The sequence below is a fragment of the Furipterus horrens genome, unplaced genomic scaffold (genome assembly GCF_987537825.1).
Source record: "Furipterus horrens unplaced genomic scaffold, mFurHor1.1.pri manual_scaffold_12, whole genome shotgun sequence".
Taxonomy (NCBI): domain Eukaryota; kingdom Metazoa; phylum Chordata; class Mammalia; order Chiroptera; family Furipteridae; genus Furipterus; species Furipterus horrens.
The window spans coordinates 43127652-43140148 of record NW_028327182.1 but is presented as its reverse complement, the minus strand read 5'-3'; the positions used below and the strand labels follow the sequence as shown (position 1 = coordinate 43140148).

General features: G+C 37.4%; 1 protein-coding gene and 1 pseudogene across 1 annotated transcript; both read left to right on the top strand.

Annotated features, from left to right (window-relative positions):
- Nucleotides 1-628: 628 nt before the first annotated feature.
- LOC149996073 (mortality factor 4-like protein 1 pseudogene) lies at nucleotides 629-1225 on the top strand (annotated as a pseudogene).
- Nucleotides 1226-6179: 4954 nt separating this feature from the next.
- LOC149996072 (kelch repeat and BTB domain-containing protein 7) lies at nucleotides 6180-9049 on the top strand. The gene is made up of 2 exons (XM_090258098.1): nucleotides 6180-6445; nucleotides 6563-9049. The coding sequence occupies exon 2, from the start codon at nucleotides 6638-6640 to the stop codon at nucleotides 8675-8677; it is 2040 nt and encodes a 679-aa protein (XP_090114224.1). The 5' UTR covers nucleotides 6180-6445; nucleotides 6563-6637; the 3' UTR covers nucleotides 8678-9049.
- The last annotated feature ends 3448 nt before the right edge of the window (nucleotides 9050-12497 follow it).

Here is a 12497-nt window from a genome sequence, read left to right as displayed (position 1 = left end):
TATGAATAATTTTAGATATATAAGCATAAAGGAGTGAATAGTTCATAGACTATTTTAAAATCAGAGTGGAAAACAATATGAAGGAGCCGAGGATATAGAGCTGGTGAGACCTGGCACACCCTTGCCTAGAGTTGGTGGGGTGGAGAGTAGAGGCAGTACTCACCTCAGCTGAAGAAGATGGCCATAGAGTATCACTTATGCCCTGGTTGGTGTGGCTCAGTGAACTGAGCACTGGCCTGTGAACCCAGAGGTTCCTGGTTTAATTCCTCATAAGGGCACATGCCTGAGTTGCAGGCCAGGTCATGCAAACGGCAACTAATCAATGTTTCCCTTTCTCCCTCCCTTCCCTTCTCTCAAAAAATAAAAAATAAATAAAGTCTTTAAAAATAAATAAATGACACCGAAGCCTAAATACCAAGGAGGTGGTGAACGGGTGCAATACTTTCAGGAAGCAGTGTCTAAAGCTTTTCATAAAGGGCAAATTAGTGAAATGCTTTGTATATTACAGTGATTGGAATAAAATCTGAGATGAATGGGTTCTGAAAAGCAGAGTACTCAAAGATGTGGAAGCTAATCTGCAGAATGAGAACTTCAAGAAGCCAATCAGAAGCGATATTCAGAGGGGAAGATGAGACAGGTTGCCCCAGGAAAGAAGATGTCTGATCTACAAGAGAAAAATGCTGCAGTCACCCAGAAATGGATATGGTGACAGCACCAGTGAGATACCTCTGTCAGTCTCCTCAAAAGAAAAAGGAAAGATGCTTGAAGAACTAAATTATGGTTTGTTGACTACTGAGACTTAATTACCAAGGCAAAAATAGTTTTTATCTTTCTGCCAGGAAGAGTGTAGATTCCATTGTAGAGGATTATGCAAATTACAAGAAATCTTGAGCAAACACAGATAAGTAGTATGCTGTTAATGAAGCTGTGTCAGCAAATAAAAGAATACTGAAATGTAATGTTAGGCTAACTCAACTAACTCTACAAATATGAAAGACTATGCTGAAAGATTGTGCATCGGCAGGCACCCTTACCCCAGGTATATGGAGCACCAGCCACATCTGTTGAGAATTGGAATGTTGTTAGCCTCTCCACCTCTACTTGAGATGAGTCTTAGTTTGACTGAACTATCTTCACAGCTTCCTGACAAAAACATTCTGCAACTTTATTTAGTGCCAGGAATTATGAAGTGGCTCCTCCAAAAAGGAGGTATAATTTACACTAAATTAAGTACAGAGATCATCAAGAGACAGTTCATTGAATTTGACAATTACATATACCTGTAACCATCAGCCCAATCAAGAAAACATTCCCATCGCCCCTGAAAGTTTGCTTGTGTTCCTTTCTTCAATCCAGAAATTTACCAACTCCCACTTCCCCAACAGTGGTACCTTCTATTATGATTTTTATTCAGTATAGCTGATTTTCACTATTCCAAAACTTCATATATATGATCACACATATATATGGTCACATATATATGGTACTCTTGTATATCTGGCTTCTTTTGTTCAACATAATATTTTTTAAATTAATTTATATTATTGTGTGCATCGAAGTTTGTTTCTTTTTTATTTCTGAGTAGTACTACATGATATGAATATACCACAATGAATTTTTATCATTCTTCCACTGATGTACAAATGGATTGTTTCCTGTTTTGGGCTATTACAAGTAAAGCTACTATGGATATTCTTGTACAAGTCTTTTTTGTGAACATGTTTTAACTTCCCTTGGATAAATGCTAGAAGTGAAATTTTTGGCCATTTTACATTCAAAGAAACTTAACAGTTTTTGAAAGGGGATATACCTGTTTACATTCCTATTATTAATATATTAGGGTTCTAATGACTGCCTCGCATCACCAACATTTGGTATTGTTGATCTTTTTAAATTCAGCCATTCTAGTAGTATGCAGTGTTTTCTTGAGATTTGAATTTACATTCATCTGAGGATGAATGATATGGAGCAGGTTTTCATATGTTTATTGTCCATTGGCTATACATAATGAATATATTTTGCACTTCCATGGCTTGCCTTTTTTGTTTGTTTGTTTTTGTCTTCATTGCTTTTGTGTGGGCAAAGCTCGTTATTTTGTTCAAGTGATTTTTATTAATTGTTTAATGTTAGTATTTTTTGTTACCTTAGAAATCTTTGCCTACCTCAGAGTCACAAAGATAGTCTTGTATGTTTTCTTTTAGAAGATTTAGTTTTCATGTTTTTGTTTATTATTAAGTCCCATGTCATATTAGTTTTTTGTTTTTGTATAAGATAGGAGTTAAGATTAATTTTTTTCAATTGTGATCCAGTTGTTCCAACCTTATTTATAGAAAAGACTTTTCTTTCTCCATTGAATTGCATTGATACTAATGCTGTGTTTCTAAAATTTAAAATTCAGTTTCTCAGATGCACTAGCCACATTTCAAGTTTATAAGAGGTTTTGGAGAAGAGAAAAAGGAGTTATTGTGAATGCGTTCACAATTTCAGTTCTGCAAGATGAAGAGAGTTATGGAGGTGGATGGTTGTGATATTGCAAAACAATATAAATGTATTTAATGCCAAAGAAACTATTTTGAAAAAATTGTTAAAACAGCAATTTTTATGTTAGGTACATTTTACAAAAAAAAAAAGATTGCTTTTCCATTGCTGTTATTTAGTGCAAATAAGAATGCAATCAGTGTTACTAATGACTTAATTCTCTCTGTTGTATTTGATGGATACCCAACAGAGGTATAGAGGAGATATTGGAACCCAGAGACCCACTTAAAGTCTCTTTCCTGGGATATTTCCAGTAGATTCACTTCAGCTTATAGGAAAGGGAGAAAAACAATTTTAGATTTTTTTCTCCTGCTATATGTTATCCATCTCCTTGTGTAATACCTAAGTTTCATTCGTTAGGTAATGGTAACACATGGCAAACTAGCAGCAGGAGCAGTCTGGTTTTTAAATAAAAATTCCCTAACTAAAAAATATCACTAAGCACTTTATTTTGAAAATTTAACTAGCAAACAATGCTAATTATTTATATATTAGCATGTATGTATAAATGAAGGAGTCCCCATCAAAAAACAAAATTTATTTATAAAAAATTGTGCATTTACTCTTTTATGTTTAAACTTCAGTTACCTTCAAAGTACTCTCCATTTGCTGCAATACACCTATTGAGACATTTTTTCCACTGCTCAAAACAGTTTTTGGACCCACTCATTGTGATGCCTTTTAGTGCTTCCACTGTTTTGTTTGTTTGTTTGTTTCACCTCTTCCATACTGGCAAAATGTTCCTCTTTGAGGACTTTTTTCATCTAGTGAAACAAAATAAAAAGTCGCTCAGGTGAGATCTGGTGAATATGGAGAATGGGGCACAAGGGTCCTGCGGTTTTTGGTCAAAAATTGCTGAACACTCAGTGCAGTGTGGGCAGATGCACCTGTAAATTGTCCATCATGAAACAGGAAAACACGCTAAAATAGTTTTCAAAAAAATTCACTGAAGCTAAAAGCAGCCTCTCACAACAATGTCAGTTGACTGATACAGGTGGGTTCCTAGCGGGGCAAAACCTGTACTACAAGGGGGCTGCCCTTCAGAAGATAATTCAGAGCTTCTTTGGGTCCCACCTCATATATACACACATATACAAGTATGTATATTGTGGAGCATTAACTCTATTATATAAATTTAAGAAATATCAGGGCATGTATGAATACCAAACTCTGAGAATCTTGTGCTTTCATACAATACAAGGCCTGTTTCTTAAAATATTTTAATTTAAAATTATCTTTAAAACTTAATAGCCCTCAGGTGCAACAGCTCTACCTAAGACACAAAGGCAAACAAACACAGGAGGCTCTCAAGATGAAGAGACAGAGAAGTATGGCCCAAAAGAGGGAACATATCAAGGTTCCAGTGGGAGAACTAAGCGATGAGGAGATAGCCAACCTAACAAATGAGGAAATAGCCAACCTAACTGATGCAGAGTTCAAAACACTGGTGATAAAGATGGTCACAGACTTGACAGATATGCTTGAGTATGGCAGAAGCATAAGGGGAGAAGTGAAGACCATGCTAAATGAAGGAAAATCCACACAAAACCAATGGTGAAGGGAAGGAAACCGGGGTTCCAATCAACAATTTGGAACACAAGGTAGAAAAAAAAACAGTCAACCAGTACAAAATAAGGAAACAATAATTGAAAAAATGAGCAGAGGCTCAGGAACCTCTCGGAAAACTTTAAACATGCGAACATCTGAATCATACGGGTGCCAGAAGGAGAAGAGCTTCTGTGAAAAAACAATGAAGGAAAACTTCCCTAATTTGGTAAAGGAAATAGACATACAAGTCCAAGAAACAGAGAGTCCCAAACAATCTAGACTGAAAGAGGAATACACCAAGACACATCATAATTAAAATGCCAAAGGTTAAGAATAAAGAGAGAATCTTAAAAGCAGCAAGAGAAAAACAGAGGGTTTCGTACATAGGGGTGCCTATAAGACTATCAGCTGATTTCTCAAAAGAAACTTTGCAGGCAGGAAGGGACTGGCAAGAAGTATTCAATGTGATGAAAAGCAAGGTCCTACAACCTAGATTACTATCTAGCAAAGCTATCATTTAGAACAGAAGGGCAGATAAAGTGCTTCCCAGACAAGGTAAAGCTAAAGGAGTTCATCATCACCAAGCCATTATTATATGAAATGTTAAAAGGACTTATTTAAGAAAAAGAAGATCAACACTATGAACGTTAAAGTGACAACAAACTCACAACTATCAACGACTGAATCTAAAAAATAAAAACAAAAACAAACTAAGCAAACAATCTGAACAGGAACAGAATCATAGGTGTGGGGATTACTTGCAGGGTTGTCAGCTGGGAGGGGAAAGGGAGAGAAATTGGGTAATGGTGCAGGAACTAAGAAGCATAATTGGTTGGTACAAAATAGACAAGGGGGAGTTAAGAATAATATAGGTAAGGATGAATCCAAAGAACATATTCACAACCCATGGACATGAACTAAGGGGGGGTGGGATTCCTGGAGCGAAAGGGATTACTGGGAAGAGGGGAGCAAAGGGGAAAAAACTGGGACTACTGTAACATAATCAATAAAATATACTTAAAAATAAAAAAATAAAAAATTTAAAAAATCTTAATAGCCCTGGCTGGTGTGGCTCAGTGAATTGAGTGCCAGCCCGCGAACCAAAAGGTTGCCAGTTCGGTTCCCAGCCAGGGCACATGCCAGGGTTGCAAGCTAGGTCCCCAGTTGGGGGCATGCGAGAGTAACCTGTCAGTGTATCTCTTACACATTGATGTTTCTCTCCTCTTTCTCCCTCCCTTCTCTTTCTAAATATAAATTTAAAAAATATTTTTTAAAAAAGAAAAAAGATTTTAAACTTCTTAATAAAAAGCCCTGGTTAGGGAGCTCAGTTCTTAGAGTGCCATCCAGAATCAACCAATAAATGCACCAATAAATGGAACAACAAATAGTTCTTTCTCTTATTGCTTCTCTCTCTCTTTTCCCCTCCCTCTCTAAAACTAATATTAAAAAACTTCTTAATAAACAATTCCAGAATCTTCAACTTATTTGTAGAAAGGAAAAGGAGCAGTATTGGACAATTTGAAAACACTCATATTAACAGGCTGTAAAACTAATCTTGCTTCCTGGGAGATGATGTGTTGATTGGTGAGATACTGGCCAAATCTATTTATATTCCTGATTTGTATATTTGAGGCCATCTATAAATGCTGTTCCCTAGGACCTCATTTTTGTATGAGACATCTTAACCTACGCATATTGTTTAGTATTGAAACTATTGTAATGCCCTTCACAAACTTTCAAAAGAAGGAACGTGAAAAACTTGAAGTTTCCTTTACAGAAATTGCTCATGGTTTCAAAAAAGGGGGTGTCTCATTTTTCACGAAATCTAAAAGGAAAGCTAGCAATAATTAAATCTCATATACTAGGCATGGTGTAAGCACTTAATTACTATTCTAAGAAAAATTTACTGAAACTTCCTATATCCTATGCAATTTACCTCATTTTATCCAAATAATATCCAATAATATGAATAACATTACCCATATTTTACAAAAAGGGAAAAGTTCTCAAAGATAAATCACATAATTAACTAATACTACAACGAGGTTTCTAGTCTCGATTTCAAAGCCAAACCTTTAAACCATCAAATCGAGAATTAACGCTTGTCTAATTGTTAGCCAAAGCTATTCGATCCAAGTAACCGCGTGATATTCCTCAAACTACGATTCCCAATATGCAAAGCGGCTTTTGCCCATCAGCCCCGGCAAACCTCGAGACGTGAAAGGCAACCTGGGAGTCGCAGTTCAGGACGGGTACGAGTGAGGTCTGCACTGCTGTGGTGGCTCTCTGGGTCTCGCGGCCAGGATTCAGTGAGGGAGAGCTGAGCTGAGGCGGAGAAAGGGCGTGGAACTGGAAAATGGTGAGTCAGGCAGTCCCTACGGGATAAAGGGGAGGCGGCACTGTTGCGTAAGGCTTGAGTTAAGTAGGTGGGCCCCTGCTACACTGTGTACTCAGGAACGCTGTTAATTTTGCGCAGGCGAGAGCAGAGTGAGAAGCCAGAGCCCGGCCCTAGCAACGGTTCTCGGCCTTAGCACCCACCGCCATCTCCACCATGCAGTCCCGGGAAGACGCTCCACGCTCCCGCCGTCTCACCAGTCCCCGTGGTGGGAGGCGCCCCAAGAGAATTTCCAAACCCTCAGTTTCGGCTTTTTTCACGGGCCCAGAGGAGCTGAAGGACACGTCTCATTCTGCAGCTCTGCTGGCACAGCTCAAGTCCTTCTACGACTCTCGGCTGCTATGTGATGTGACCATCGAGGTGGTGACGCCTGGCAGTGGGCCTGGCACAGGCCGTCTTTTTTCATGCAACCGTAATGTGCTGGCTGCCGCATGTCCCTACTTCAAGAGCATGTTCACCGGTGGCATGTATGAGAGCCAGCAGGCGAATGTGACCATGCACGATGTGGATGCCGAGTCCTTTGAGGTGTTGGTGGAATACTGCTACACGGGTCGTGTGTCCCTGAGTGAAGCCAATGTGCAGCGCCTTTATGCCGCCTCTGATATGCTACAGCTCGAGTACGTGCGGGAAGCCTGTGCCTCCTTCCTGGCCCGCCGCCTTGACTTGGCTAACTGCACCGCCATCCTCAAGTTTGCTGATGCCTTCGACCATCACAAGCTGCGATCACAGGCCCAGTCCTTTATAGCCCACAACTTCAAGCAGCTCAGCCGGATGGGTCCGATTCAGGAGGAGACTCTGGCAGATCTGACCTTGGCCCAGCTGCTGGCTGTCCTGCGTCTGGATAGCCTAGACATCGAGAGTGAGCGCACAGTATGTCACGTGGCTGTGCAGTGGTTGGAGGCAGCTCCCAAGGAACGAGGTCCCAGCGCTGCAGAAGTCTTTAAGGGTGTCCGCTGGACACACTTCACTGATGAAGATCAGGATTATGTGAAAGGGTTGCTGACTAAGCCCATTGTGAACAAGTACTGCCTCAACCTTATTGAAGGAGCTCTGCAGATGCGATATGGTGACATGTTGTACAAGTCTGTGGTGCCAAAGCCTGACAGCAGCAGCAGCTCTATTGCATCCACAGTAGAAAATCCACCCCAGAGGCTGGGTATGTGTGCCAAGGAGATGGTGATCTTCTTTGGACATCCCAAAGATCCCTTTCTCTGCTATGACCCATATTCAGGGGACATTTACACAATGCCATCACCTTTGGCCAGCTTGGCTCACACTAAGACTGTCACCTCTTCTGCTGTCTGTGTCTCTCCAGACCATGACATCTATCTAGCTGCCCAGCCCAGGAAACACCTCTGGGTATATAAACCAGCCCAGAATTGTTGGCAGCAACTTGCAGATCGCTTGCTGTGTCGTGAGGGAATGGATGTGGCCTACCTCAATGGCTACATTTACATCTTGGGTGGGCGAGATCCTATCACTGGAACTAAATTGAAGGAAGTGGAATGCTACAGTGTTCAGAGGAACCAGTGGGCACTGGTGGCCCCTGTGCCCCACTCCTTCTATTCCTTTGAACTAATAGTGGTTCAGAACTACCTTTATGCTGTGAACAGTAAGCGCATGCTCTGCTATGATCCTGGCCACAATATGTGGTTGAACTGTGCTTCTCTTAAACGTAGTGACTTTCAGGAAGCTTGTGTCTTCAATGATGAGATCTATTGCATCTGTGACATCCCAGTCATGAAGGTCTATAACCCAGCCAGGGGAGAATGGCGGAGGATTAGTAATATTCCCTTGTTCTCAGAGATCCACAACTATCAGATTGTCAGTCATGGCCAAAAGTTGCTCCTTATCACATCTACCACCCCACAGTGGAAAAAAAACAGGGTGACTGTATATGAATATGATACTAGGGAAGACCAGTGGATCAATATAGGTACCATGTTAGGTCTTTTACAGTTTGACTCTGGCTTTATTTGCCTCTGTGCTCGTGTTTATCCTTCTTGCCTTGAACCTGGTCAGAGTTTCATCACTGAGGAGGATGATGCACGGAGTGAGTCTAGTAATGATTGGGACTTAGATGCATTCAGTGAGCTGGACTCTGAGTCAGGAAGTTCAAGTTCTTTTTCTGATGATGAAGTCTGGGTAGAGGTTGCACCTCAACGAAATGCACAGGATCAGCAGGGTTCTTTGTAATTATTTTGAAACACTAAGATGTTTCTACAGCTTTGTAATATATCCTTAAAAATATTCTTTCCTTTTCCTGAAAAAATATTTTGATTAGGATCACAGATTTGGTTTAGAAAGGCTAATGTTTGAATTTAAGCAGCCAACAAAATTAACCTATATAAAAATTTACTGTGTTAAAAATCGAGATTAAAATATGCAAAAAAATGAACCAAATATTTCATTAGAATGCTTGGTGGTTTTTTTCATAGTTCAAGTATTCATTGTCCCAGTACATTTTTTATATTTTGGTTATTTAATATACTCTTTGTTAACTTTCTAATTCTATTTTGTGCCACAAGTAATTTAATTTTCAGAATAGAAAATTGGATTAGAAATTGTTAGTAGGGTTTGAAAGTTCATATTTTCCTTCAGATTAATGACAGTAGTATATTTACAAAATTTTAAAGTAAATTTGCTTTTAGTATTCTAAGTTAATATAGTTCGTTAAAATTTGGTTTGGTTTTCTTCCCTTTTGCAAATAAATAAATTGAACATATAAAGCTTATTAAATAGTGATTTCATTTTGATATGGTGCAGAATGTAAGAGCTCAAAGAAAGTAAAAAAATTTTAAAAATTCAGGATTCCATGGCTTTAAAAGATACTTAGCTTCTAATTTTGAAATATAAAATGTATTTTTGTTAAATGTGACCATTTTTCTATCTTAAAAATCATCCATTCTAGTAGTATCACCAATTATTTAAACACCCTTCTAAACTCCCCTCCTCACCAAAAGAAGGTGATTTATAAGTTCATATATAACCTATTACATGTTTTATTGAATCAGAAAAACAACCCTTTTTTTCACTGGACGAATCATTGGAGTAATGTAAATTTTATCCATTGGTCATAGGTTGTCTTAAAAAGTTTAAATGCTGTCCTAAATATTTTGGCTGTATACTTCTGGTGTTTGTCTTAGAGGATTCTTCAGCAGGAAGTGGCTTATTCTTTACTGTTTTGTGAGGTAATACTGGTTTTGAAAATATGCATAAGCTAAAAAAAGTATTTTATTGAGATCAATAGTACTGTGTTCATAAATTATAAAATCAAGGGCCAGCAGAGAACTTTAAAACTTTTAAGCTGTATATATAACTGTTTTGTGTAGCATTGAAATATTCTGTCAGTTTTGTAAATTACTATAAACAATTATCAGCTTGACGGTATTTTTGTACTAAAAGTTGACAGTTAAAGAACATAAGTGGATGATGACATTTGGGGCCAATAGTGAAAGTATATTTCCTCTAAAGTATTTCCCTAAGCACTGGTATACATGATTATTTTATTAGGGTATTTGTATCTGTTCTGTATTTCTCTATGAACCAATGCTCCTGACTTTGGATTTTGTTTTTAATTTTTATGTATTTATTTTTGTATATCACCATAAGGTAGGGGAAAATCCAAAAATAGAAACTAAATTGCACAAAATTGACATTGTTAAATACAAGAACATACAAGTGCTTACCTTTTAAGAGTGTCTGTAAGTATATGTGATTTTCATAATACCTATACATGGTAAATGGTGTACATATACAGATGCTTATGGTCTATAAATGTTTTTATGCCCACTTAGAATTATAATTATTTTGAATCTTTGTTCAATAATTTACTAATTCCTTTTCTCTGTTTATTCTCCAGTGACCAAATGCTAACATTTCTTATACCCTGGCAGTCTTGAGGAGTGTGCTCTGGAATGGGGAATTGAATTTTGAAAAAAAAAAAAGAGAGGAGAGAGAAAAGGATTAAAAAAAACAACACACAAATGTTGATTTATTAGTTGTTTTAATTGGCTGTCTGAAGCGTCCACAAGACATTCCTGCTTAACTGTTATTTCTAGTGAACTAACGCAAACATGCTTTAATGCCGTAAGGCTAACTTTTGTTCCATTGATAATGGGGAAGTTATAAGCACTGCTATTAACATAAAAAGCTATTTCTCTATAGTGTTATTTTTTTTTTTTTTGGCCAACTTTTTTTCATCCCTAACTTCTTGTTGATAGCTTTTTGTTTTGTAAGGTTGAAGTAGGACAATGCTTTTATCAACCAGTTATCCATCTGCAGAATTAAGGTACACGACTGATTAATAAAAGATAAATTCTCTTGTCACTCTTTAGGTTAGCTATAAACTAATTAATTAGTAGTATCTTGGTTTATAAAGAGTTTTTCTTGGGAAAGATTTTTGGTTCATATGTTTGTGAATTAGGGATTAGAGGTTCATTATTATTTTAAGGATAAATGATCTGTACATGGTTAGTTACAAATAAAACTAGCACTAGAACCCAGGCCTTTTGATCTCTTAATTTAGTGTTTCTGCTAAATGTGTGAGACTTACTTAGGCATTAAGTGACCCAACTAGCAATGTTGAAATCCCTTTCTGACAGGAAAGCACCTTTATCTAGGTTTACAATTATAATTGGCACATTTTTAAACAAATGCTCAATATAATGTTATTTTCAGGACTACTATTTATAAGATTTAGAGTGAGCTTAATTATTTTTTCTATCTGTGTGCCTCAAGTCTGAAATTCTTAGAGAATTCAAATTATTTCAATACTTTAAAAATTCAAATGATAAAGTGACATTGGTATTTTTCAAAAGGGTAAAAGACTAATTTAGCAAATGACTTGTTTAATTTGGGTTTAGGATTAAATTTAAGTTATAGTTTGCTACTCATTGCTCATTAAATTAGTGCTTGTCTGATGTCATTTTTACCAGTTTGTACTGAAATGAGGAATAAATATAAAACACAATGAATGAGCTATAAACTGAAATTATTTAATTAAATTTGTTTTAATATTCAGAAACTGGAAATATAAAAAGTTTGCAGCAATATATCAGTCCTGTAAACTTTTTTAAAAAAGATTTTATTTATCTATTTTCAGAGAGAGGGAGAGAAACACTGATGTGTGAGAGATACATCAGTTGGTTGCCTCTCGCAGGCCCCCAATCAGGGACTTGGCGTCAACCCAGGTGTGTGCCCTGTCTGGGTATCAAACCAGTGACCTCTCCATTCACAGGCCAGCATTCAGTCCACTGAGCCACACCAGCCAGGACAGTCCCTTAAACTTTAGAAGAAAGTTTACTTGTCTTTGAAATCCTAAAGCATGCCATCCAGAATGTAGACCGCTACAGTCTGCTTTTGATTTGAACTCTTGGGATTATTTTATGTTGCATGCTTCTTAGCTGTTTTACTTTGTCTCTGTCCTCTCATCAGATAACTTCTATAGCTTTTCTTTCTTTTTTAATTTTAATAACCAATTTTATTTAACCCAATCTATCCAAAATATCATTTTACAAGTAATCAATTCTATGTTGAAAGTCAGATATTATACATTCTTTTTTTCATACTAAGTCTGAAACTGTATTTTCCATGTACTGTAATGCACCTCAGTTTGCATAAGTACTTTTTAATAGCTGTCTGTGGCTACTGTATAAGACAGCACAGACTTTCCCCTAAAACTAAAATTACTTCTTTCAGTGCAGGGACACTGAGGTCCCGGACCCTAGAGATCTCCCATAGCCTTTTAAAAATTTCAACACCTTTTCATCATTACAACTTTCATTACATATTTCAAAAATATGATAAAAATGAAAGTATCAGGAGGCAAACTTATTTATAGAAAATGTAACTACCAATCAAGAAAATTGATGAGCTATTTTTAGAACCATTGAGAAGGTTAAATATATACAAGCCAGTTGTTTTTCAACAAAGAAAAAAATGTGCACAGAAACTGCCAAGTCTTAGAGTACCAGATAGGCAGTAGGTTTTGTTCCCTCTCCTTGACTCTGAGCCA